Source organism: Carcharhinus amblyrhynchos, chromosome 14 (genome assembly GCF_965287045.1).
Source record: "Carcharhinus amblyrhynchos chromosome 14, sCarAmb.v2.hapA, whole genome shotgun sequence".
In the NCBI taxonomy this organism is placed as follows: domain Eukaryota; kingdom Metazoa; phylum Chordata; class Chondrichthyes; order Carcharhiniformes; family Carcharhinidae; genus Carcharhinus; species Carcharhinus amblyrhynchos.
Genome location: NC_137337.1, coordinates 71,782,819 through 71,810,413, shown reverse-complemented (window position 1 = coordinate 71,810,413; position 27,595 = coordinate 71,782,819). Strand labels below are relative to the sequence as shown.

At 47.2% G+C, this 27,595-nt stretch overlaps 1 protein-coding gene across 6 annotated transcripts in view; it reads left to right on the top strand.

The window, feature by feature from the left end:
• Positions 1-27,595, top strand: part of actn1 (actinin, alpha 1) — a 186,761-nt gene that overhangs the window by 155,064 nt on the left and 4,102 nt on the right. For 2 of the 6 annotated variants that reach the window (XM_080203080.1, XM_080203079.1), the window contains exons 14-20: positions 5,696-5,836; positions 11,921-12,103; positions 13,653-13,787; positions 15,454-15,633; positions 17,825-17,971; positions 20,341-20,421; positions 20,788-20,853. In XM_080203080.1, the coding sequence (XP_080059206.1) occupies positions 5,696-5,836; positions 11,921-12,103; positions 13,653-13,787; positions 15,454-15,633; positions 17,825-17,971; positions 20,341-20,421; positions 20,788-20,853 (933 nt within the window). The remainder of the gene's footprint in view (positions 1-5,695; positions 5,837-11,920; positions 12,104-13,652; positions 13,788-15,453; positions 15,634-17,824; positions 17,972-20,340; positions 20,422-20,787; positions 20,854-27,595) is intronic. The other 4 variants (XM_080203078.1, XM_080203077.1, XM_080203076.1 and 1 more) reach the window with 2 other exon arrangements.

The following is a 27,595-nucleotide window of genomic DNA, read 5'->3' as shown; positions in this document are numbered from 1 at the left end:
CTGGAATCTGAAACAAAAGCAGGAAACGCTGGAAAATCTCAGCAGGTCTGACAGCATCTGCAGAAACAAGGGGAAAGGCTGCTAATGGCAGTCCATACAGAGAGTAGAATGGCTGAACAGCAGAGAAGCTGACATCAGAGGGTAAACTGTGATGGATGAAGATGTGGGGGGAATGGATGGGAGAGAGGTAAAATCGAGAAAAGGGGGGAAAGGGGAAGCAAAGGGGGAGAAAAGGTAAGAAAGGAGGGATAAAATAGGGGGAAAGAGTGGGAGGGAAGAAAAAGAAACAAGTGATCAGCTTGTATAATCATAAGCAGAAGCTCAGAACACACGGTGTCACGGTGGGTTAGCACTGCTGCCTCGCAACGCCAGGGACCCGGGTTTAATTCCCAGCCTTGGGTCACTGCCTGTACGGAGTCTGCACATTCTCCCCATGTCTCCATAAGTCTCTTCTGGGTGTTCAGGTTTCCTCCCACAGCCCGAAAGACGTGCGGGTTAGGTGCATTGGCCACGTTAAATTCTCCCTCGGTGTAGCCGAACAGGCGCCGGAGTGTGGCGACGAGGGGATTTCCACAGCACTGCAGTGTTAGTGCAGGTCTGTCTGTGTCACTGAGTTCCCAGTAAGCCCTCTGGTGGTGAGTCTTGGCCAGACTCCAAGCTGATGAAACCTTTCTCTAAATGATTGCAATATTCGTTAAATCATTTGAAGCCCACTAATATATATGTATATAATAACACGTTGCAGCGTTCACTTTTAATTTGCAAATACCTGATATTCTGGTAAATCACCTTCCCAATGAATAAAAACAATTCCTTTCATTCCCGTGAATGAAGGGCTAAATCATTGCTTCACAACACTAACTCTGACATTCCAATGAATGGAGTGTAAATTTGCTTGAATTAGGTTTGGTTTTGCTAGTGTGCGTCAGTCAACTGTTGTATCAGGGTTTTGGGGTAGGCCTCCAGCTTGTTCTCAGCTGGGGTGGGCTACAGCATTAACACAGCACCCCAAGATGAAAGGGAGCCTAATGTTAATTGATTCCAAAGTTTCTCAGGCAAGTATGTTTTGTGAATGATACATTCAGATTTTGCCAAGAAATGTAGGCCGAACTGTAGACCAGTTTACGTGAAGACCGTTTGGTATAGCAGAATAATTAGACCATTCAGCCCATCGGGTCTGCTCCACCATTCGCTCATGGCTGCTAACTTTCTGAACCCCCATTCTCCCGCCTTTTCCCTTAAGAACATTAAAAAATAGGAGCAGGAGTAGGCCATCTAGCCCCTCGAGCCTGCCCCACCATTCAATAAGATCATGGCTGATCTGATAGTGGTTCAGTTCCACTTACCCGCCTGCTCCCCATAACCCTTAATTCCCTTATTGATCAGTAATCCATCTACCTGTGACTTAAACACATATAGCCTCCACTGCTTCAATGGGCAGAGAATTCCAAAGATTCATTACCCTCTATAACCTTTGATCCCCTTACCAATCATCAAGAACCTATCTATCTCTGTCTTAAATACATTCAATGATCTGGCCTCCACAGCCCTCTGTGGCGATGAATTCCACGGATTCACCACCCTCTGGCTGAAGAAATTCTTCCTCATCTTGGTTCTAAAGTGTCGTCCCTTTACTCTGAGTCTGTGCCTCAAATCCTAGTCTCTCCAACTAATGGAAGCGCCTTCCCCACATCCACTCTATCCAGACCTTTTAATATTCTGTAAGTTTCAATGAGTTTCCCGCTCATCTTTCTAAACCCCATCGCGTACAGACCCAGGGTCCTCAGACGCTCCTCATACATCGAGCCTTTCATTCCTGCGATCATTCTCGTGAACCTCCTCTGGTGGTGGTAACTTGCCACCTTCTCATCTGTCTCGCTGGTGGTGACTTTGTTGATGTGTAGACACAGATGATTTTTTTTGCTGCTGACCTTTTGCGTGCAGACGTACTGAGTTTTAACTAGCTGTTTCTGACCTGGGAAAACTGAGAGCAGTCATTACGCCATCTACTTCTGCAAACCAGTATCTTCCAGCAGCCTTGGACTTTGGGGTTGATTTGATTTGATTTGATTTATTATTGTCACATGTATTAGTATACAGTGAAGAGTATTGTTTCTTGCACACTGTACAGACAAAGCATACTGTTCATAGAGAAGGAGGGAGTGCAGAATGTAGTGTTATAGTCTTAGCTCAAATGTAGAGAAAGATCAATTTAATGCAAGGTAGGTCCATTCAAAAGTCTGGTGGCAACAGGGAAGAAGCTGTTCTTGAGTCGGTTGGTACATGTCCTCAGACTTTTGTATCTTTTTCCTGATCGAAGAAGGTGGAGTATGTCCGGGATGCGTGGGATCCTTGATTATGCTGGCTGATTTTCCGAGACAGCTGGAAGACAGTGTCAATGGGTGGGAGGTTTGAGTGATGGGCTATGCTTTATTCATGATGTTTTGTAGTTTTTTGCAGTCTTGGGCAGAGTAGGAGCCATATCAAGTTGTGACGCAACCAGAAAGGATGTTTTCTATGGTGCATCTGTAAAAACTGGTGAGAATCGTAGTGGGCATACCAAATTTCCTTAGTTGTCCTGAGAGTTGGCTCTCAATGAGAGTTCATTTGCAGAAACCTTAGGATCATAGAAGGGTGAACTGTCTCCAGTATTTGCAGCTTGTAAAGATCAAGAAAGACCAGGTCTGCCACCAAAACATGTACTAACATTTCTTAAAAGAGAGAAGGAAAGGGTTACAAAGAAGATTGGCCGGTGGGGAGGCAATGGCCTAGTGGTATTATCGCTAGACTATTAATCCAGAAACTCAGCTAATGTCCTGGGGACCTGGGTTCGAATCCTGCCACGGCAGAAGGTGGAATTTGAATTGAAATTTAAAAATCTGGAATTAAGAACCTACTAATGACCATGAAACCATTGTCAATTGTCGGAAAAACCCATCTGGTTCACTAATGTCCTTTAGGGAAGGAAATCAACCGTCCTTACCTGGTCTGGCCTACATGTGACTATAGAGTCTAGTTGACTCTCAACTATGGATGGGCAATAAATGCTAGCCAGCCAGCAACACCCATGTCCCACGAATGAATGAAAAATAGTCACAAAATGAATATACTTTCTCTTGAGTCGATGCAAGAACAGCCTCAGAAGAATCTCCCAAGGAATGGAAATCATATTTATAGTTTGGGATTGGCTTGAGTTATATATAATGTTAAAAATGCTTCAAGGCAAAATAAACTTGCATGTGGGTAAAAGAGGAACACGAGATACTTGGAGAAGAATATTAGCCAGAAAGCAGGATTGGCAAGTTCCATTTCGGTTCTAAGGAATTACTGAGACTATGATTGCCGATAGATAATAGAATGGAATCATAGAATTCCTACAGCACAGAAGGAGGCCATTCAGCCCATCGAGGCTTCACCAATAAAAATCCCACCCCCCCCGCTCCCCCCCTCCCCCGCTCCCCACTCCCCCCAAGCCCATAACCCTGAGTACTTACCCTGCTAATCTCTCTGACACTAAGGGGCAAGGGATCCAAAGATGTATGGGTTAGATTGATTGGCCATGGTAAATTGTCCTTTCGTGTCAGGATACTATCAGGGTAAATATGTGGGGCTACGGAGATAGGGGCTTGGTGCGATTGTGGTCGGTGCAGTCTCGATGGGCTGAATGGCCTCCTTCTGCACTGTAGGGATTCTATGATTCTAATTTAGCATGGCCAATCCACCTAACCAGCACATCTTTCGGACTGTGGGAGGAAACCCACGCAGTCATGGGGAGAACATGCAGACTCTGCACAGACAGAGACCCAAGCCAGGAATTGAACCCGGATCCCTGGCACTGTGAGGCAGCAGTATGGAGTAAGTGCAGAACCACTGAAATTTGGCTAGAGAAGAGAGAGAGACAAGAAAATGTGTTTTTAAAGAATAGGAAGAAGCAGATTTTCTTGGCTCGGTGTTAGAGATGAGGAGGTTGCAAAGCAGCCATCTGAGTGGAATGGTACTTGTGAATATTGAGGGGTTGTACTCTGCGGATAAATGTAAATGACCACGAGGGAGTGTTGGATAATGCATGGGAACAATGTGAATGATGAAAAGAGCGAAAACATAGTGGGGAGCCCTGGGTGAATTGTAAATGAGTCATCAAATCATAGAACCCCTACAGCACAGAAGGAGGCCATTCAGCCCATCAAGCCTGTACCTATTCTCTGATAGAGCATCTTACCCCCACCCGAATTCCACAACTCCACAGTATTTACCCCACTAATCCCCCTAACCTGCATCTTGGGGACACTAAGGGAACTTGGCTGACCAGTCCATCTAACCTGGCGCAGTGGTTAGCGCTGCTGCCTCTCAGTGCCAGGGACCCGGGTTCAATTCCAGCCTCAGGTCACTGGAGTTTGCACGTTCTCCCTGTGTCTGCATGGATTTCTTCCGGGTGCTCCGGTTTCCCCCCACAGTCCAAAGATGTGTGGGTTAGATTGATTGGCCATTGCTAAATTGCCCCTAGTGTCAGGGGGATTAACAGGGTAAATATGTGCGGTTACGGGAATAGGGCCTGGGTGGGTTTGTGATCAATGCTGACTTGATGGGCCGAGTGGCCTCCTTCTGCACTATAGGGATTCTATGATTCTTTGACCTTTGGACTGTGGGAGGAAACCGGAGGAAGCCCATGTAGACATGGGGAGAACATGCTGACTCCACACAGACAGCCTTCCAAGGCCGGAATCGAACCCAAGTCTCTGACGCTGTGAGAACCACTGTGCTGCCAGCAGCTATGATGCAGTGATTTGGAGAAAAATTAGACATACACAAACAGAATTTTGCTGAGAACTTTGGAAAATTCTTTCGAAATGTGAACAGTGCCAGATCTTGTCCAAGAACAATCAATCACCAGAGTTCCAGAGTGTGTAAAATTGGCAACAAAGAGTTGATGAGGATGATTTATTAGGCCAGGGCCCTGGGTGATGGGGAATTACAAAGTTAGCAAGTAATGAAGCCAGAATTCTGCACCCTCTCCTTTCCTTCTCTCGTATGTACTCTATGCACAGTATGCTTTGTCTACGTATCTTCCACTGTGTCCCAATACAAGTGACAATAATCAAGCAGTAAGAGGTCTCACAACACCAGGTCAAAGTCCAACAGGTTTATTTGGAATAATGAGCTTTTGGAGCACTGCTCCTTCATCAGTTGAGTGGAGGGGTGGGTCCACAAACACGGCATATGTAGGCAAAGAGACAATTGCAAGATGATGGTTGGAATGTGCGACTTTGCAGGTAATCAAGTCTTTACAGACAGTGCAAGTGGAGAGAGGGGTAATCACAGGTTAAAGAGGTGTGAATTGCCTCAAACCAGGACAGTTGGAAGGATTTTGCAAGCCCAGGGCAAATGGTGGGGGTTACAGGTAGTGTGACCTGAACCCAAGATTGCAGTTGAGGCCATCCTCGCCTGTGCGTACGGCTGTTGGTTTCTGCTCGGCGATTCTGCATTGTCGTGTGCCTTGAAGGCCGTCTTGGAGAACGCTTACCCAAAGATCGGAGGCTGAATCCCCTTGACTGCTGAAGTGTAATAAATCAAATTTGTATAAAGTCCGCAGTTTATTATTGCCTCTGGGGTAAATCACCCAAACAAGCTTCCCTCCTCAAATAAACCAGTTTCCCTCCTTCAGTTTATTGAGTGTATTTTGTGTTTTCCTTTTCAGAGGACAGAGAAACTCCTGGAGACCATTGACCAATTGTACCTGGAGTACGCAAAGAGGGCGGCTCCCTTTAACAATTGGATGGAGGGTGCCATGGAGGACTTGCAGGATACTTTCATTGTCCACACTATTGAGGAAATCCAGGTGAGTATCGATCCAAGTGTCATCGTTGCTCGTTTTGTATACTGTCCATTTCCCCCTCCCCCTACCCAAGACCAATAGTGGCCAGTTCTGGGGAAGAATGTGTCAGAGAATCTAAAGTCCAGGAGGCAAGAAGACAACAATATAAAGGGCAAGGCATCACAAGGGGGCAACAATGGTTGGACGTGAGCTGAACGGAAAGAGGCAGAGCAGGAAGAAAAGGGAACCTGTCCCCTTTCCCTGTCCACCCCCCAAAAACCATCCGCCCGATGCAGTCCCCTTTGTATTTGGCCACACAGATGCAAGACTAATTAAAACACACTTGCAAATTGCAATCTGTGAGTCACCCTGATGTGGTGCGTCAGCTGGAGCCCTGATAAAGGGCACCTCCCACATGCACAGAACAATGGGAGCCTGCATCACTTGGATACTTCCTGCCTCCCCCTGAAAAGTATTCAAAAAATTAACGTGTTTACAAATTAAAACAAAAATTAAACCCGCTAGACATGCAGTCCTGTTGGTTAAGATGTACATCTTACAGTAACTAACGGTTCATTTTTCTCGTATTATCCAGCTGATTTCAAATTGTTGTTGAACAGAAATCATACTCAATCCTGTTGTATCGTTTCTTGAGCCAATTAATCCCCCTGTTGATATTATATCTGACCAGCCCAGCGCGGTGCTGCCACGCACAAGTAACAGTTTTTATCGCCGCGTTCTCCAACAATCTATGATGATGCTGTCGAACTTTTTGTAATCTATTGTTTTCTTGTTTACGTCCCGTCCACTCTGCGCGCCTGGCATGCGCATTCCCACGGTTAGTTTGGAAAGGTTGATGTCGGGGTAGGCAGTGGTGCGGTGGTATTGTCACTGGACTAATAAATCCAGAGACTCAGGGTAATGCTCTGCGGACCTGGATTCGAATCCCACCATAGCAGATGGTGAAATTTGAATTTGATCAAAAAAAAATCTGGAATTAAAAGTCTGAAGATGACCATTGTCAATTGTCGTAAAAACCCATCTGGTTCGCTAGTGTCCTTCAGGGAAGGAAATCTGCCGTCCTTACCTGGTCTGGCCTACATGTGACTCCAGAGCCACAGCAATGTGGTTGACTCTTAATTGCTCTCAGGGATGGGCAATGAATGTTGGCCCGTCCAACGACACCCACATCCCATGAATGTATGGAAAAAAAAGCTAATTTGGGGGTTACAGAGACAGCAGAGAGACAAACCAGTAACTGGAATGTGATTCAGTCAACATCCATGTCCAACTTCAGAGAGTTGACCTCTTTGAGAGGTATGTGTGAAGAGTTGAAAGCCGTGCTTTGAAGGTGTCAGTCATTTCATAGAACAAAATCGTAGAATCCCTACAGTGCCGAAATTGGCCATTCGGCCTATCAAGTCTGCACCCAGTCAATCCCAGTCAATCCCTATCCCTGTAACCCCACGCATTTACCTTGCTAATCCCCCCTGAAACTAAGGGGTAATTTAGCACGGCCAATCCACGTAACCCACACATCTTTGGACTGTGGGAGGAAACGGGAGCACCCGGAGGAAACCCACACAGACACAGGGAGAATGTGCAGACTCTGCACAGACAATGGCCCAAGCCGGGAATCAAACCCAGCTCCCTGGCATTGTGAGGCAACAGTGCTAACCACAGTGCCACCGTGCCGCCCCTTTGTTTAATATGTTGTCTGATTTGAATCTCCCATCCAAATCTAATTTGATGATGAGAAACATGGATTGAGGGTTTTAGTGGTGGATGGCACAGTGGCACAGTGGTTAGCGTTGCTGCCTCACAGCACCAGGGGCCCATGTTCAATCCTGGCCTCAGGTCACTGTCTGTGTGGAGTTTGCACATTCTCCCTGTGTCTGTGTGGGTTTCCTCCCGCAATCCAAAGATGTGTGGGTTAGGTTGATTGGCCATGCTACGTTGACCTTTAGAGTCAGGGAATTAGCAGGGTAAAATATGACACTGGGGGAATGAGGCCTGGCTGGGATTGTGGTTGGTGCAGACTTGATGGGCCAAATGGCCTCCTTCTGCACTGTAGAAAATGATTATATCAAAGAATAGGAGAGGCTTTTTCCCTGCTATCCTGTCCAATGTTGATCCCTCAATCAACATCACCAATGGGTGGCACAATGGCACAGTGGTTAGCACTGCTGCCCCACAGTGCCAGGAGCCCAGGTTCAATTCCCAGCTTGGGTCACTGCCTGTGCGGAGACTGCACACTCTCCCCATGTCTGCATGGGTTTCCTCCGGGTGCTCTAGTTTCCTCCCACAATCCAAAGATGTGCGATTCGGATGATTGGCCGGGCTAAGTTGCCCCTTGGTGTCAGGGGGATTACTAACTTAGGTGATTGGTGTACTCCAGAATAATAATTGCTGATTCGGGACAAGAATGTTACCAGTTGAGCTAAATTGACAGTTTTTGATCCTTAATAAAGATATTTCAAATAAGTTGTCTAACAACCTTATTGAAAAGGTTTCACAAGCATGTACCCTAGTTTATTGGATTGGTTTTTAATGTCAGTGCTGTCTCATTAAGTGCTGTGTCAATGTGTACAGTTAATGCACCTGTTCCTCAAAATGTTTTCCTTTTATCTTTGTGTTCATTGTTCACAATTTTTGAAAATGACTTGGAAAGCCTCGGCCCGCCATCTGTTCTTGGTGTTGTCGAGTCAACATTGGCAGTACATCCTTGGCTGGCTGCATCTTGGCTGACCTTCCAAGCCTGTGACCTGTACCAAGGCCGAGGGCTGCAGACACAGGAGAACACCAGCACCTCCCACGTCTCCCCCTCCCAAGGCACGCGCCATCCCGACCTCCACATGTTTCACCACTTCTTCCACAGTCACTGGCTCAAAGTGGCAGGGTTCCCACCCTAACGGCATCCTGCGATCAAGGACACCACACGGCCTGCAGTGCTTGAAGGCTGTGGCTTGCCTTGCTCAAGGCCAGCAAGGGAGGGGTAACAAATGTTGGCTTTTTGCCTAGAATTAAGCGTCAGATCAAACCCAAGATGGGGGTGCGGTGCCTTAACTTGTCAGCTTGGATCTTGTTTGTCTCTTGTGAATTTGGTTTTTGGAGCAAGCAAGGAATGGATTTGGGTTTGCCCAGTTCAGCCTGAGCATTAGCTTTGTGGATGGAGAGAAAATTTTCTTTAAAAATGAAGCCCTTGCCATCCAAAGAATGAATTTTTTTTGAAAAACACGTGTTGGGATTTTGATGCAAAATTCCTTCATGGGCTGTTGAGTTGCCCAACCCTCATCGTCCAAAATAGTTTGATCCTGAGTGTGTGTGAAGCCACTTCACGGGCAGTTCAGAGTTGAGGGACTGGAGTCACTTGTAGGCCAGACTGGGTAAGGGTGGCAGGTTACCTTCCCTTCAGTATATTAGTGAACCTCCACGTCCTTTTTACATCAATTTGGCAATGGTGGCTTTTTACCAATACCATGGGTGAGATTCTCTGGCCGCACTTACCTCAAAACCCGAGATCAATGGACCTTAGTGTTGTCCGCCCTCTGCCCGCTCCAATTCCCATGGCGGGTGCGACGGGAGCGTTCCGGCCCATGTTTTTTGTTTTAAACTGACTTCAAATTCACAGCTTGCTAGGGTGGGGTTTGAACACCTCTGACAAGTTAGTCCAGGCCTCTGGATTTTGTTTTATTGATTTTGTGGAATGTGGACATTGGTGACTAGGCCCAGCATCTATTGCCCACCCCTAATTGCCCCTTGGAGGGCAGTTGAGAGTCAACCACATTGCTGTGGCTCTGGAGTCACATGTAGGCCAGACCGGATAAGGACGGCAGATTTCCTTCCCTAAAGGACATTAGTGAACTAGATGGGTTTTTCCGATAATGGTTTCCACTTTAATTCCGGATTTTTCTTTTGACTGAATTCAGGTATTACTGTGGTGGGGTTTGAACCTGGTCCCCAGAGCATCACCCTGGGGTCTCTGGGTTCTAGTTGAGTGACAATCCCACTACGCCACCGCCCTCCTGTAGTCCAGTTCGGTAGCCTCTAGGCCACTGCTCCTCATGAGACACAATAGGTTTTCCCTATGAAAGAAGAGGAATAAAAGATTTTTACAATCCCCAATTGCCGTAATATTCATCGAAACATTTCTCAAGGAAAGCAATAAGAATGGTCAGATAAATCACTATATTAGGAAAAGTCTACAAAATTGTTCTCTACAATTAGTAAACTCCAGTGATTTTTAGCTTGCCAGGTTTGCGGGGGGTGAGGTTGCAGAGGACTGTCCAGCATGAGTAATAATTCACGATGGATGAGTTTCTCGTTTTAATTGTAAAATATCAAATTAGTTTCATTAGTCCAGTCACAGATTTCATAATTGGCAGACTCCAGCAAATACTCAGCTATTAACGGTGTTGCTTGCTATGGAACAGGGCCAGGAAGCCCCAGGTTCGATCCCTAAGCTGCATATAGTTTGTGGATCTTAGCCAGGGCGATTGTGAAGCCACTGGACTGTGGAGGTAAAGGGAAGCGAGGCCTTTTTACTCCGAATCACACTCCAGTGAATGGATGTTGAGGACTGCATCTGGCCCCTCCTCATAGAATCCCTGCAGTGCAGAACGAGGCCATTCGGCCCATCGAGTCTGCACCGATTCTCCGAAAGAGGGTCTCACCCAGGTCCACCCCCTTCCTGTAAACCTGCGCATTTACCATGGCTAATTCCCCTCACCTACTCAAGTTTGGACACCAACAGGCAATTTAGCACAGCCAATCCACCTAACTTATGCACCTTTGGACTGTGGGAGGAAACCAGAGCACCCGGAGGAAACCTACATGGGCACGGGGAGAACAAGCCAAAGCCAAACGGACAATCACCCAAGGCCAGAATTGAACCCGGGTCCCTGGCGCTGTGAGGCAGCAGTGCTAACCACTGTGCAACAGTGCCACCCCATCACCTCACACCTCAGGCTCACAGTTGATGAATGGCTATTTGACAATGATACTTGGTATCCCTCGCACCCCATTGGAGTCTTGTTTCAGGAGGGGTCCATACCACCAGGAGTGGATGGCTAAAAGTGGAAGCCAAAAGAATTAAGCAAGGGAAGCCAGGGACCTGGGTTCAATTCCAGCCTTGAGTGACTGTGTGGAATCTGCACGTTCTCCCCGTGTCTGCGTGGGTTTCCTCTGGGTGCTCCGGTTTTCTCCCAGTCTCCAAGGATGGGAAGGTTAGGTGGATTGACCATGCTAAGTTGCATCTTATCGTCCCAAGATATGTAGGTTAGGTAGATTGGCTGTGCTAAATTGCCCCTTTGTGTCAGGAGGATTAACGGGGTAAATACTTGGAGTTATGGGGATAGGGTCTGGATGGGATTGTAGGTGCAGGCTTGATGGGCTGAATGGCCTTCTTCTGCCCCTAAGGATTCTATGGTTCTATGTTACTCGGAGGTTATAAAGTGATACATTCATTCCTGTTCAGATTAAGTGCCAGGGAAAACAAATAGAACACTACAGCCCAAACAGGCCCTTCGGCCCACAAGTTGCGCCGATCATATCTATACCTACCAGGCCTATCTATAACTCTCAATCCCATTAAATCCCATGTACTCATCCAGAAGTCTCTTGAAAGACCCCAACGAGTTCGCCTCCACCACCACCGACGGCAGCCGATTCCACTCACTCACCACCCTCTGAGTGAAAAACTTACCCGTGACATCTCCTCTGCACCTGCTCCCCAGCACCTTAAACCTGTGTCCTCTCGTAGCGACCATTTCAGCCCTGGGAAATAGCGTCCGAGAATCCACCCTATCCATACCTCCCAACGTCTTATAAACCTCTATCAGGTCACCTCTCATCCTTCGTCTCTCCAGGGAGAAAAGGCCCAGCTCCCTCAACCTATCCTCATAAGGCATGCCACCCCATCCAGGCGACATCCTTGTAAATCTCCTCTGCACCCTCTCAATGGCTTCCACATCCTTCTTGTAGTGAGGCGACCAGAACTGCGCACAGTACTCCAAGTGGGATCCGTTGCCTGGAGATACTTGAAGCCCGTTGACTCCACATACTCGGTGTGACTGACGATTTGTCCCTCACCTCTATCTCGCTCTGTAGGGGCTAATCACGGCTCACGAACAATTCAAAGCCACGCTGCCCGAAGCAGACCGGGAGCGCCAGGCTATTCTGGGCATCCACAACGAGGTGTCAAAGATCGTCCAGACCTACCACGTCAACATGGCTGGCACCAACCCCTACACGACCATCGCCCCGCAGGATATCAACAGCAAATGGGAAAAGGTGAGGACGCCTTTGTAAAATCGGTCAGTTGTGTGGTGTTGAAGAAAAGCATAGCTGCGGTCAAAATTAAAAAAGATCACTGCAGTGAGCTGACCATCTAGATTAATTGCCTGTCTTGTGATTGCAGCCTTGTTTCGAGTTTAGCTTCCCACCCTAATTGTCTGTGCGTCACTGATCTGAACCAGCGATCCGGTTCCATAACTTGATTTTTCCTGGTGTGCCAAACCTGGTTCCAAAATCATGTTTTGACACGAGCCCAACGCAAGCCGCACGAGATACGTTGGCCGTTCTTCCGCTTCACTCGAAATAATTCTCACCAGAATGCGGCTACAATACATCAGGTCCACAAATGAAAGACACCATTCATATCTCAGTGATGGCTTTCATTTGGCCGCAGGTCAGACTTTCCCGTTTGAAAATCTTTTGGAATTTAATCTCGGAGGAAACAAAATGTTGCTGAGATTGTTCCCAGCTGCGTCTGCATTCTCTTGTTCTTTTGTAATCTACTGGAGGGACTAATTGCTGTTTTGTGACTCTCCAAACAAAAGCCAGTAGCCAACTTCCTAACGCCCTGTGCTAAAACCTCCAATCTGTCCTCCACAGATGAACTTATCGCCGTTTATTTGAATGACGTTTGAGATTTAATCTCCATGTTTTTTGTTTGTAAAGCCTGTGACTGGGGTGGGTACAGATCAAGGTCTCCCTGACCTGTTCCCACAAACTGCCCTCATTATCACACCTCCCTCCCGCTGCACCAATGGCAAGGAGTGCTCAGAGGAAACCCACGCAGACACGGGGAGAACGTGCAGACTCCGCACAGACAGTGACCCGAATCGAACCCGGATCCCTGGGGCTATGAGGCAACAGTGCGAACCACTGTGCCACCGGTAGAACAGGAGAGAGAGGTGCAATAATGGGGGCGTTTTGAGGAGTTTTGCTTCTCTCCATTTAAAGTAGCTTCTGAAAACTAAAAATTGGAAAGCTCTGTGAAAAATAGCTGTCCCCAGGCATATGACTTTGACCTGTCAATGATTCAAATCAAGCTCCACTCGGCAATTCCCAAAGAACCATTAAAACCATGGAACACTGCATTAGTTCAGATTAACATCAACATGATATCAATTCCTCAGTAGCAATACAGGATACCTGCTACAGACAACACGGTGCCGATAAATTGCCAGTGAGAACTAACCAAGTTTCTCCGACCTCTCCTCATAGCTAATGCCCTCCATACCAGGCAATATCCTGGTAAATCTTTTCTGCCCCCTCTCCAAAGCCTCCACGTCCTTCTGGTAGTGCAGCGAATCCTATATTCCAAGTGCGGCCTAACTAAGATTGTATAAAGCTGCAACATGACTTGCCAGTTATCTCGCAACTCTGCGGGTTGGATTCAAGGTGGAAGGAGTGTTGCTCTCCCCAGTGCCCCAGTCAGTGTAAGATACTTGTGGATGTAAAAGGAGACATGTAAAAAGCAAAGGCTTGGTGAGATATTTATGCCTTTTAGTGGCTGGGATGTTTAATGACTCGTATAATGATGCTTTGCTTTCAGGTTCGACACTTAGTGCCGCAGAGGGACCACGCTCTGATGGAAGAGAACGTACGCCAGCAGTCGAATGAGAGACTGCGGAAACAGTTCGCCACACAAGCCAACGTCATTGGCCCTTGGATTCAGACAAAGATGGAGGTACGATCGCCAAAACACACCGGAGCTGACTACAGTACTGCGTTATCAGTATAGTATTTGTGACATTGTTTTAGGTACTGCGATAGCTGTAGATAGCATAAGATGCTGTAGGTACGCTGTAGATAGCATAAGATGTTATGACTAGGGGCTGTTGATAGCTGTGTAAATTGGTGATGTTGCTGTGACAGAGATTGTGATAGCTGCTTGAATTAAAGAAAGGAATCAAATTTATATAATTGCTTTCTCAGCCTCAGAACTTGGCAAAGCATCTGGCAGCCCATATATATATGTATCCTTTTTCTCTAAAGAGTTGTTGCCGTTGTAATGTAGGAAAAGCAGCAGCCAGTGTGCACTGCAAGGCTGCAGACACCAGTGAGTTAATGACCAGATCATCTGCTTTAGGGTTAGAGTTATAGGGTGGGATTGCAGCCGTGCTCACCCCAAAACTGGAAAATTCTGCCTGAGGTCAGCGGATCCTTGTGTGCTCCGACTGCTACAAGTCCTGTGGTAGGCGGGACAGGAAAATTCCGGCCACAGAATTTTACAGCACATGAAGAGGCCCTTTGGCCCATCATGTCTGCACCAGCCATCAAGCGTCTATCTAGTCTCATTCCAGTCTGGTGCGTAGCCTTTTATGCTGCAGTGTTTCAAGTGCGCAGCCAGACCCTGCTTAAATGTTCCGAGGGCTCCCGCCTCTGCCACCCTTTCAGACCAGCCAGTCTCGTGATGTACTTCCAGAGGGGAGCATTGGTCAGGGGAACGTGGAAGACACCCACGCTCTTCATCAAATAGGACCACGGGATCTTTCTCATCTACCTGAGAGGGGAGATTTGGCCCGTGGTTCAACATCGCAACCGGAAGATGGCTTCTTCTACAGTGCCGCACTCCTTCAGTACTGCAGTGGCGTGTGGGAATAGATTATGGGGGGAGGGTGGGAGCAAATGGCAGAGTGGAGTCGAGGCCACAACCGGATCAACCATGACCTCATTGAATGACAGAGCAGGCTTGATGGGCTGAACGGCCTACTCCTGCTCCTATATCCTCTGTTCCTATTGTCCTCTCTGCTCTGTTAGAGTTTTAGATGTGTGTACTTATCATTTGGCATACAGCTGTGCTTTACACTTCCTTCAGAGCCAGATGTTGGCCTTTCCTCCATTGTGAAACACCCTGTCTGTTTGCAGTTGTGCAAATATGATGAGGGTCTGGAGGAGTTACATCCACGTTTAATGAAGACATTATACAATGGAGGCTAATGGATAGTCAGAGGCTTATTTCCCAGAGTGGGAAGGTCAACTACAAGAGGGCACAGGTTGAAGGTGAGGGGGAGAAAGTTTATGGGAGATGTGTGGGGAAAGTTTTCACACAGAGGGTGGTGGAAACAGGCACGTTAGCAACATTCGAGGTGTATCTTGGCAGACACATGAATAGGAGGTGAATAGGAGGATAGAAACCATAAATGGGCAATAAGTGGTGGGCCTAAAAAAGGATTAGGAATCAACGCAGGTTTGGTGGGCTGAAGGGCCCATTGCTCTGTTGTTCTTTGTAAACATTTTCAAGTTCTGTAGTGGCTGGTCCTGTTGAACAGTACCCACTCCTAGGCACAGGGGGCAGCAGAGCTATTCACCACGTCACCCTAATCCTCACCAATTTCTGGTCACTTCTGCAGGAGATTGGCCGTATTTCCATTGAGATGCACGGCACGCTAGAGGATCAACTGAACCACCTCCGACAATACGAGAAGAGCATAGTCAACTACAAACCAAAGATTGACCAGCTAGAAGGCGACCATCAGCTCATTCAAGAGGCACTAATCTTCGACAACAAGCACACCAACTACACAATGGAGGTGAGAAGTTTCTAGACTTTCCCGCTATGTTGTTCTGGGTTCCCCTTGTCCACGCACCTGTTTACTGTTAACATTAGGAGTTTACACTCGAAACTCAGCTGCTGAAGCCTTCTTATGATGTTGCTACAGATGCTCCTGGTGTTTTGGTGATGATTTTGTTTTAAGCTACGCAACATTTTTCAATGTCCCAACTGGTCTGTTATTTCCTCAGTTCTGGTTTTGTTCTCACACCTTCTCTTCATTATCGGGGAGGCAGTGGGGCAGTGGTCTTGTCGCTGAGACCAGGGTAATGTTCAGGGCAAAGCTCAATCGTCAATTAGACAAGTGCAGGATAATGACAGAAAGCCAACATTGATTCATGAAGGGAAAATCATGTTTAACTAATTTGCTGGAACTTTCTCAGGTAAGAGAAGGTTCATGGAATCGCTACAGTGCAGAAGGAGGCCATTCGGCCCATCGAGTCTGCACGTGCCACCCAGGCCCTACCCCTGTAATCACACATATTTACCCTGCTAATCCCCCTGATACTAGGTCAACTTACCATGGCCAATCCACCTAATCTTTGGAGTGTGGGAGGAAACCAGAGCACCCGGGAGAAACCCACGCAGACACGGGGACAACGTGCAAACTCCAGACAGACAGCGACCCGAGGCTGGGATTGAACCTGGGTTCCTGGCACTGTGAAGCAGCAGTGCTAACCACTGTGCCACCCATAAGTTGATGAGGGCAACAATGCGGATGCGGTTTATATAGATTTTCAAAAGGCATTTAATTCAGTACCACACAACACACATGGGAACAAAATTCCGGCTCATGGGATAAGAGGGAAAGTCGGATAAGAGATCAGTTGAGTGATGGGGAACGGAGAGTAGTAATAAATGGGTGTTTTTCAGGCTGGAGGAAGGTTTGTCATGGAGTTTCCCGGGGGATAATATTGGGATGCTTGCTCTTTCCTAATATACATTAATGATCCAGAATGTGGTGTGCAGGGCGTGATTTCAAAATTTGCAGATGATACAAAGATTGGAAAAGTTGTGATGAGGATAGTCTTGGACTTCAGAAGGACATAGGCAGGTTAGTGGATTGGGCAGGCAAGTGGCAGATGAAGTTCAATAAAAAAAGTGCAAGGTGATTCATTTTGGCAGGATATGAATATGGAGGAATTCTTTATATTAATAAAATAAAGGGAGAAACTCTAAAGGAGGTGCAGGAGCAAAGGGACCTCGGTGTATCATGTACATATATCATTGAAGGTGGCAGGGCAGATGGAGAAAGCAGTTAATAAAGCATAGAGTATCTTAGGCCCCATTAACAGGGGCATTGAGTACAAGAATAAGGAGGTCATGTTGAACTTATATAAGACACTAAATAGGCCTCGTCTGGAGCACTGTGTCCAATTATAGGTGCCACATTGGAGGAAGGATGTAAAAGAACTGGAAAAGGTACAGTGGAGATTCACAAGAATGATTCCAAGGATAAGGAACTCTAGCTATGAGGATAGATTGGAGAAGTTGAGGCTGTTTTCCTTGGAAAAAGAAGGCTGAGGCCTGGGCCTCTGGATTACCCATCCAATGATACCACCACAACACCACCCTTGGAGATAGGTTATTGTCCTTCGAATTTACACTGATATTTTTGCTGGTTTTTAACTTGCTGAGTTAGTGACGAGAGGGAAAGAATAGGTAATGGTTCTTTTCTCAACCATGTCTGCGTGGGTTTCCTCCGGCTGTTCCGGTTTCCTCCTACAGCCCGAAGAAGGAGCAGATTAGGTGGATTGGCCAGGCTAAATTGCCCCTTAGCATTCCAAAATATGTAGATGAGGTGGACTGAGCATGCAAAATTTCCACTTGGTGTCCAAAGGTGTGTAGGTTTGGTGGATTGGCCATGGCAAATATGTAGGGTTATAGGCATAGGGCAAGAAGATGGCCCTAGAGAAGATGCTGTTGGAGAATTTAATGGGCCAAATGGCCTCCTTCTGGGATTGTAAAGAGGAGGATGTGCCGACTGTTCCAGTTTGAATAGTTTTTGATTCCTTCTTTCTTAAAGCCTACTGTTCATCCCCTTTGAAGGTGCAAATCTGCTCGGGGAAGCAGCCTTCAGAAAGAACAGCAAGTTGAACTGGGAGGAGAAATTACGGGGATTGCATTGGGCAAGCGTCCTAATCTTGTTGACTCCCTTCTCTTTGTCCCAGCACATCCGAGTGGGCTGGGAACAGCTGCTCACCACCATCGCCAGGACAATCAACGAGATCGAGAACCAGGTCCTGACCAGGGATGCAAAGGGCATCAGTCAGGAGCAGATGAACGAGTTCCGAGCCTCGTTTAACCACTTCGACAGGGTAAGCTGACCAGCCCGATTCGCTGGCGGTGCGTGTTTAGCTGAGAAATGTATTCCGCCTTCCTGCCCGAGGGTATTTGATGGCAGTATTTTCCTTCAGGAAGCAGGAGGTGCTTTCTTTAAAGAAAAGGGAAAGTAGACTATTTTGCCGCAGAAAGTGAGCCATATTCTAACTGGAGCCACCGGCTGCTGCTGCTGAACTGCAAGAGGGGGCGCGTGAAAAATAAAGGAGCTCGTATTGTTTGAAAAAAAACTAAAACCAATACCGTGAGGTTTGTGCAATCCTTCTCGCCAAAGTCAGATAATGCATTTCTGTTGCAAAATTGTCGCTTAAAAGCGTGAACGATAACCCTTGCGTTTGTTTCCTCAATTGCGGCGAGTATTACGATCGGCGATGCGCTTAAGTTCTTGCCATTAATTTGCAGCGCGTTAGTGACAGTGCCCAGTCAAAAGGCCTGTTTAAACGTTGCAAGTTGCGAAAAATAGTGTCGAGAAAAGAATGGTACTTTTGGGTTGGTTGAACGTTTTGTTTTTAAAGGAGTTAAATATAATTTGACTTTGAAACTCTGATTGCACTGGCCTTCCTCTCACTGCACCGCTGTCACTGCATATCCTTGCCCCCACCCCCCCTCCCCGAGCACTGTTGTCCCTGCATTAAAGGATGCCTCTTCCCTTGGATGTGCAGCTTTTTAAACCTCTATTGTAAAACTGTGTAGATAACCTGTTTGTTTTACAGCACGCCTGAATATTAAACCGACTGTTCTTTCCACTGGAATGGATTTGACAGGACGCTGGCAGGGATGAATTTTAACAATTTATGTATAAGAGGGGACTGAGGCGAAGGGAGATTTTAATGACCGTTTTTTTTTTTGAAATCACAATTTTCATTCCGTCCCTGGACAACGCCAGCCCGAGGCTGCGAGCGTTTTAAAGTTTATTTATTAGTGTCACAAGTAGGCTCAACACTGCAGTGAAGTTACTGTGAAAATCCCCTAGTCGCCTGGGAGAATTTAGCATGGCCAATGCACCTAACCCGCACATCTTTCGGACTGTGGGAGAGGAAACCGGAGCACCCGGAGGAAACCCACGCTGACACAGGGAGAATGTGGAAACTCCATACAGACAGTGACCCAAGCCAGGAATCGAACCCAGGTCCCTGGCTGTGTAAGGCAGCAGTGCTAACCACTGTGCCATTATGCAAGATGCCCTCTAATGTTGGAGCATCAAAGAGGCTTTTTCTTTTTTTTAGCTTTCCATTTTCATAGAATCCCTACGGGAGGCCATTCAGACTATCGAGTCTACACCAATCATAATCCCACCAAGGTCCTATTCTCATAACCCTCATCCTTACCCTGCTAATCCCCTGACACTAGGACCAATTTATCACGGCCAATCAACCTAACCCGCACATCTTTAGGCTATGGGAGAAAACCGGAGCACCCGGAGGAAACCCACACAGACACGGGGAGAATGTGCAAACTCCACACAGACAGTGACCCATGGCCTGAATTGAACCTGGGTCCCTGGCGCTGTGGGACAACAGTGCTAACCACTGTGCCACCGTGTTGCCCTGTTTATTTCTATTTTTTTAAAAAAAGCAATTGTTAAATGTGTTGATCTTCCCGCATATCAATATTGGAGAAGGTGGATGGGTCTCCCATCCATACCTTCAACACTCGGTGAATTAGCCCTGCGAGGGGTGTGGAGAGGCAAGGAAAGGAGAGATCTGATCGGGCACACTGCCTCCATTGTGTGGCCTACTCCATTCCCACCAGCCTTGAGCCTGGGCAACCTGTACCGCCAGGGAGCAAACCTGGTGATGAAAGTCCAACACCATTCTCCGAATCACCACTGGGTTTCTCTGCATCGCGCCCACGCTGGCAAATCCAGCGGTTACCCGGTGACATTGAGTGAAAATCTTCCCTTTTGATTTTTCTCAGAATTTCAGGAGTTAATGATTGGCACACGTGTGTCCTACCCTTAACTTGAAGCTAAACCTATCGCCTCTAGTGATGAGGAGGGAGTGAATTGTTAGCCTTGGTCCCTGTCAGATGAGCCACTGAAGAGTTCTGGGATTCCCCGTGGTCTGGGGATGAGGCAAGATGATTAGCGACCGTGATGTTTGAACCGTTGTGATGTCTAATCTTGTGCACTTTGTTCTCCTCTTACCACTTGCATGACCTCCTCCTCTTCTTCCTCCCCTTTCTCCCCTTTGCATGGACGCCTCCCAACTGTTCACTCTTTCCCCCAACCCCTCTCCCCCCACCCCCCCCCCCATCCCCCCACCCCCCCCACCCCCCACCACCTCACCCAACAACTGCTGCCTCCGTCACCATGCATGGCGTACCACGTTGGCATTGCCTAACCCAGGACCACTCTGGCACCCTCGGAGCAGAGGAGTTCAAAGCCTGCCTCATCAGCTTGGGGTACGATATTGGAAATGACACTCAGGTATTAACTGCTAGTGTGTGATGTGAAGTGTTCCGATCCGGTGCATTGAATTAACTAAACTTGTGTTTTTTTTTTCCTTTTTTTTGTTTATCTGTCTTGACCTATTGTCCCTGTTTGTGATTAATTCTCTTTTGTTTTTGTAACTTGTCTTCCTCTTGAACCGACAATTTTCTCCGTGAAACCACTCTTTGTCTGCTTTTCACCTATTTTGATCTCTCTTGTGTCTATTCTCCCACTTTGATTCATCGTTGAGACATTTTCCCATTTGGTCTCACCTTTATTCCACTTTATTTGTTGTGACTACCTTTCGTTCTATTTTTTTTTTGTCCTGTTGTTGTTGTCGTCTCCTTCCTCCTCTCTCTATAGAAGAGGACTGGAATGATGGACAGTGATGATTTCAAAGCTTGCCTTATCTCCATGGGTTACAATCTGGTATGGTGAACTTCCCATTCTTTTTATTTTCAATGTATTACCTACCGTCTGGCTCTGCAGCTGGGTGACGGACGTAAGCGGATGTATGTTAACGGGCGTTCATCGCTGGCGGTTTAGTGACCTTGCTTCATCCAAAACTCCCAGTACCTGTGTTCCCTTCAAGGTCTTACTTAAGACGACTCGAACACTGAACGGGAGGAGCTCCCGAGAGGGGGTTTTCTTGCTGGGTGGCAAAATGTCTAGGCCTTTGGCCTTTCCGTTTCAGAAGAGTGGCCCCCGAATTGGTGCAAACTGGAAAGTCATGGGGCAGAGTCAAAGACGTGAGTGGGCAGCTATTCCGCCGTGAGAATCTCAAGCACTCCATAACCGCAAGATAGTCTTTTTTTTACAACTAGTTTCTTCAGCTTACGTCACGTAACTTCCAAAAATGTAGAGGTAGGGGAAGATAAGTATCGAACTCTGTCCAGCCATGGGGCTGTGGCTCCTGGCGCCGCTCTAGGTCCTAGATCTATGGGTTCCAGGACTATTGAGAGCTCTCCAGACTAAGATTTATAATAAGCCAAATACTGCAGAAGCTGAAACCTGAAACGAGAACAGAGGATGCTGAAAATAGTCCGCGGGTCTGGCAGCACCGGCTGCCAGAGTTAAAGATTCACGTCCTTTTGGCTCTTTGTCAGAACAGGAGGAGGGAGAATGTGTTAGATTTTGAGGTATCTGTGAGGGGTTGCAACAAAATGAGGCAAGTTTAAGAAACAAAGACATAAAAAAATGGCCTGGTGTGGGAGAGGAAGGGAGTGTTTGCGTTGAGACAATAAATGTATGGGATATTAAAAATAAATAGATTTCTGATGGGTAAGGCTGTTATAGGATCTGGGCAAAGGAACGACACGGAGCTGAGACAGAGATCAGCTATGATCTAATACATTGCTTCGCAAACATTTCTCTGCTGTGACTCCGTTTTAATGTTTATTTATTAGTGTCACAAGTCGGCTTACGTTAACACTGCAATGAAGTTAATGTGAAAACCCCTTGTCACCACACTCCGGCACTTGTTTGAACATAAGAACATAAGAAATAGGAGCAGGAGTAGGCCGTCTAGCCCCTCGAGCCTGCCCCACCATTCAATAAGATCATGGCTGATCTGAAGTGGATCAGTTCCACTTTCCCGCTTTCTCCCCATAACCCTTAATTCCCTTGTCTATCAGAAACCTATCTACCTGTGACTTAAATATATTCAGCAAGGTAGCCGCCACCACTTCAATGGGCAGAGAATTCCAGAGATTCACCACCCTTTGAGTGAAGAAGTTCCTCCTCAACTCTGTTCTAAACTGCACTCCCCCCGGCTTATTTTGAGGCTGTGCCCTCTAGTTCTGCTATCCTTTCTAAGCAGAAAGAATCTCTCTACCTCTACCCTATCAACCCCTTCATTATCTTATACGTCTCTATAAGATCCCCCCTCAGCCTTCTAAACTCTAACGAGTACAGTTTGGGTACACTGAGGGAGAATTTAGCATGGTCAATGCACCTAACATGCATGTCTTTCGGACTGTGAGAGGAAACCTGAGGACCCAGAGGAAACCCATGCAGACACGGGGAGAACGTGCAGGCTCCACACAGACTGTGACCCACGCTGGAAATTGAACCCGGGTCCCTGGCGCTGTGAGGCAACAGTGCTAACCACTGTGCCACCCAATCTGATTGAAGGGTGGGGCAGGCCCGAGGGAGTAAACGGGGCCTTTTCCTATTCCGTAAGTTATGAAGTAAACACGGGGCAATTGGAGGGCACGGCAGCTTTTGGATGAAGCAATTTGCACAAAACTGTACCGTCAGCGAAAATATAAATGTTCAGGACAGGTTGTGTGTGTGTTTTTTTATGTTTGAGAAGATGTTCAGAACCTCACCAACTGGAGATTGAAAAATGGGAGTTGAATAAATGTAACCATCTCCAAAGATTCTTTTAAAAAAAAAGGAAGAGGGTGATAACACCTTGATGCAATTTCTTTTGAGTTTTAATGAGGTGGCATTTCCCCAGTCTTCCACAACTCTGGATAACTGGCAATAAATTAGATTTCCTTTCTGCAGTTGTTCTGGATCTGCATTGCAACGCCTGAAAGTGTACTGGAAGCAGATAGATTAGTCTCTTTCAAAAGAGGATTAGATGAACTCGTGAGAAGTCATTTTTTTTCAGAGCTAAAAGGAATTAAAGACCAGGAGAGTTGGGATTAATTGGATACGTCCAACAAAAGGCCAGCACGGATACAGTGGGCTGAATGGCCTCCTACTGTGCTGTAGGACTCTACAGAGCATCCTGTATCCTGTTAAAAAGGAGTGTTTAAATCACTGGGAATTTCTTTTAAATTTGTAGACTGGCGATTTCATTTGAATTCAGGTCCTAGAGTTGAAAGGTCAAGGTTCAAGTCAAGTGCCCACCCCCCAATCTGAATGGATTCTCCGTGACACTTAAGTTACTGAGTAGTCATCAACGTTCGTGAATTCTCACCAATGGATCTATGTCTCGCAAATGGAATGTTTTCTAATCAACTTGGGGGAGGCGATGGTCTTGTGGCGTCATCACTAGACTGTTAATCCAGAAACTCAGCTAATGTTCTGGGGGCCCGGGTTCGAACCTCGCCACGGCAGATGGTGGAATTTGAATTCAATAAAAAAGATCTGGAATTAAGAATCTACTGATGACCATCAGTAGACATTCCTTTTCCCTTTTTGTTTTGCATTCTTGTTTTGGAGATAATATTTCATTCCCCTTACAATGATGACAAGTTAATCTATAAAGTCAGGAGGCCACAAGTATCCACTGAGCAACTTCTTAATGAATAAATTTGTGCTTTAACCCAGCAGGTAAGGAGTATTAATGCTTTGCCATGTAACTGATACATGCCTTGCTTTTTAGAATTATGCCAACAGGTAACTCGCCATGTTTAGGTAACAGTCACTGAAAATCAGTAAAAAGGTTAAAGTTTATTTATTAATGTCACAAGTAGGCTGACATTAACACTGCAATGAAGTTACTGTGAAAATCCCCCCCCAGTCGCCACACTCCAGCGCTTGTTTGGGTACACTGAGGGAGAATTTAGCACGGCCAATGCACCAAACCAGCACGTCTTTCAAACTGTGGGAGGAAACCGGAGCACCCGGAGGAAACCCACGCAGACATGGGGAGAACGTATAAAATCCACACAGCCAGTGACCCAAGCCGGAAATTGAACCTGGGTCCCTGGCGCTGTGAGACAGCTGTGCTACCCTGCCACCCAAGTCAGTAAGGCAGACAACCAACTTTCCACAGGCACCCAGCTCTGTAACGGAGCCACACTTGGTCATATTTATGAGTTCTGGCTAAGATTATCTTTCTGTTCATCAGCAAGTTGAGGCCACACACTGACAGCCTATACTGTCTGGGCTTTAATCCCCAATCATTGAATCATACATAGAATCCCTACAGTACAGAAGGAGGCCATTCGGCCCATTGGGCCTGCACTGACCACAATCCCACCCAGGCCCTATCCCCGTAACCCCTCATATTTACCCTACTAGTCCCCTGACACCAAGGGGCAATCAGCAAATCCCTCTGCTGATCTCAACCAGAGTGACAATTTTGGGGGGGTGGGGGTGTGTGCCAAACGTCCGTCCCCCTGGGTTAAGAAGGGGGAAACCAGCTCGGGCTCCTGTCTGGATCACCGGGTGAACTCCAGGTGAGGACAGTTGATCAACTGGGGCAATGGGGGTGGACTTGCCTTGTTGAGTGGCGAGGCTGTTAATGTGTAAGGGCTGCAGAGAGAGAGAGAGGGATTTGGATGTGTTTAAGATGGAGTTGATGCTATTTCCACCCCTCCCCCCCTTCATTTGGAGTGTAACTACATCATGGTGCACCTAGCCTGTAGCAGGCTCAATCCCTATCCTGCCTCAATAACGGGAGGCAAGCTGGATTTCCCCCACTCCCAGTTGACTGACTTCCAGATGGATGGTTGGTTCCTTTCTATTTTTAACAATATATATTAGGATCCTGGAGCCCCTGTAATTAAGAATGTGTGTATGTGAACAGCCATTGACCCCCACACTCCCCCTACAAGGTTTCTCTCCCTTTGCTAAGCTGTGAAGGACTGCCTCCGCCTAGTGCAATTCTTACTGATCCAAGGCAGCTAGCCTATCTACACCACTAACTTCTCTTCCCATCCCTACGCCATCATCGCTGGAGTTCCTGCCAGGATCAATCTTTGGCCTCCTCCTCTTCCCCATAACAGCTGCCTCTCAGTGCCATCATCCATTGACATTGGGTCGCTGTCTACATGTCCGCTGATGCCCCCCCGGCTTTATCTCGCCACCGCTTCTCTTCAACCCTCACTGCCTCTGCATAGAATCCTGCAGTGCAGAAGGAGGCCATTTGACCCATCGAGTCTGCATCGATCACAATCCCATCTAGGTCCTATCCCCACAACCCTATGCATTTACCCTAGCTAGTCCCCCTGACACTAAGGAGCAATTTAGCATGGCCAATCCACCTAACCTGCACATCTTTGGACTGGGGGAGGAAATCAGAGCACCTGGAGAAAACCCACGCAGACATGGGAAGAATGTGCAAACTCCACACAGACAGTGACCCAAGGCGGGAATCGAACCTGGGTCCTTGGCACTGTGAGGTAGCAGTGCTAACCACTGTGCCACAATGCTGCCCCCATCAGGTCTAGAATCCAATTTTGTAGAAAGTCTAACTTCCTCCAGTTCAATACTGGCAACTTTGTGCTTTATCCCTCTAATACCACCTCTGTACCACACTGCCAACTCTGTCTCACTATCTGCCACTGTCTCAGGTTGAAGGAAAGCAATCTTGCTGTCCTATTGGATCTGAAAGTGAGCTTACAGTTCCATATTCTGTCATAGAATCCCTACAGTGCAGAAGAAGGCCGTTTGGCCCATCGAGCCTGCACTGACTCTCTGACAGAGCATCTTACCCAGGCCCTATTCCTGTAACCCCATGTATTTACCATGATAATCCCCCCAACCCATACATCTCTGGACACTAAGGGGCAATTTAACATGACCAAATCACCTGACGTGGCCATCATGGCACAGTGGTCAGCATTGCTACCTCACAGTGTCAGGGACCCGGGTTCAATTCCAGCCTCGGGTCTGTGTGGAGTTTGCAAACCCTCCCTGTATCTGCGTGGGTTTCCGCCGGGTGCTCCCGTTTCCTCATACAGTCCAAAGATGTGCGTGTCAGGTTGATTGGCCGTGGCAAATTGTCCCTTAGTGTCAGGGGTATTAGCAGGGTAAATACATGGGGTTCGGGGAATAGGGCCTGGGCGGATTGTGGTTGGTGCAGACTCGAGGGGCTGAATGGCTTCCTTGTGCATTGTTATGATTGTATCAAGGCGTCCTCCATCACCCCTAATTCTACTTGCCAGGGTCAGCTATTCCACCTTGCTGGCTGATATGGGTTCCTGGTACACTGAAGCCCTGAATTTAAAATTCTCAACCTTGGGTTCGAGTCTCTCCATGGATTTTGCCTTCCCTGCCTGTAACCACTCCCAGCCTGAGAAGCCTTTGCTGAATCTGTACTAGTTGTGTTCTCTGCTATATCTGGCTGCAGTGTTGAAATTCTCCCCCTCCCACCACCCATCCTCTCCCCACCCGTTTCCCTTATAAACTCTGAACCGTTGGATCCCAATGCCAAGTCACCGGGGACTGTTTTCTGCTTAAATGATTATTTAATTCTGCCGGGAATGTAGAGTTCTGAGGAGAAAGAACGACTTTCCATTAGGGCTTTTCGCATCTTCAACATATTCCCCCCAAAAAAATCCCACCAATTAATTCCCTATTTGCAAAAGCAAAATCCTGCAGACGCTGGAATCTGAAACAAAGACAGAAAATGCTGGAAAATCTCAGCAGGTCTGACAGCATCTGTGGGGAGAGAGAATAGAGCCAACATTTTCAGTCTGGGTGACCCTTCAATCAGAGTCTGTAATGTGTAAGCAAAAGCGGGAATCAGTAATTATAAGCTAAATGGTTAGTTTATTTATCCATATAATCCCTATATAGAAGAAGGAGGCCATTCGGCCTATCAAGTCTGCATTAACTCTCTTGACGATAGTATCTTACCCAGGCCCACCCAGCCCCTGCCCTATCCCCGCAACGTTCAACATGGCCAATCCACCTAACCTGCACATTTTGAGACACTAATAGGGAATTTAGCGTGGCCAATCCACCTGACCCGCATTTCTTTGGAGTGTGGCAGGAAACTGGAGCACCCGGAGGAAGCCCAGGCGGACACATGGAGAATGTGCAAACTCTACACAGTGACCCACGTCGGGAATCGAACCTGGCGCTGTGAGACAGCGGTGCTAACCACTGTGCCACTCTGTTATTCTGGGGCTAAAAACAAAACACAGGAAAAATCCCTGGCCCTTGTTTGAAGAGGGAATTGGATGTCGTTGGGTCTTTTTTGTCTGTCTGCACATCAGACGGATCCTTGGTTTCACATCTCCTGGAGAAGTGTGAGAATGCCGCACTCTTTCATTGCTGCGTCAGAGTGTGGGTTAGATAATGTGCTGAAGTCCTGGGATATGGAGTTTGAACCACAACTCTCTCTCCGGAATTGTATCTCTCCGCCTACCACAGGAATCGGAGCAGGCAAGGGGTGGACGATGGAAAGGTCTATTGACTTTTGGCGGGATTTTAAGTCTTCGGGATGAGCGAGGCTGTAAAATCCCGCCCTGTGTCGGAGTCAAGC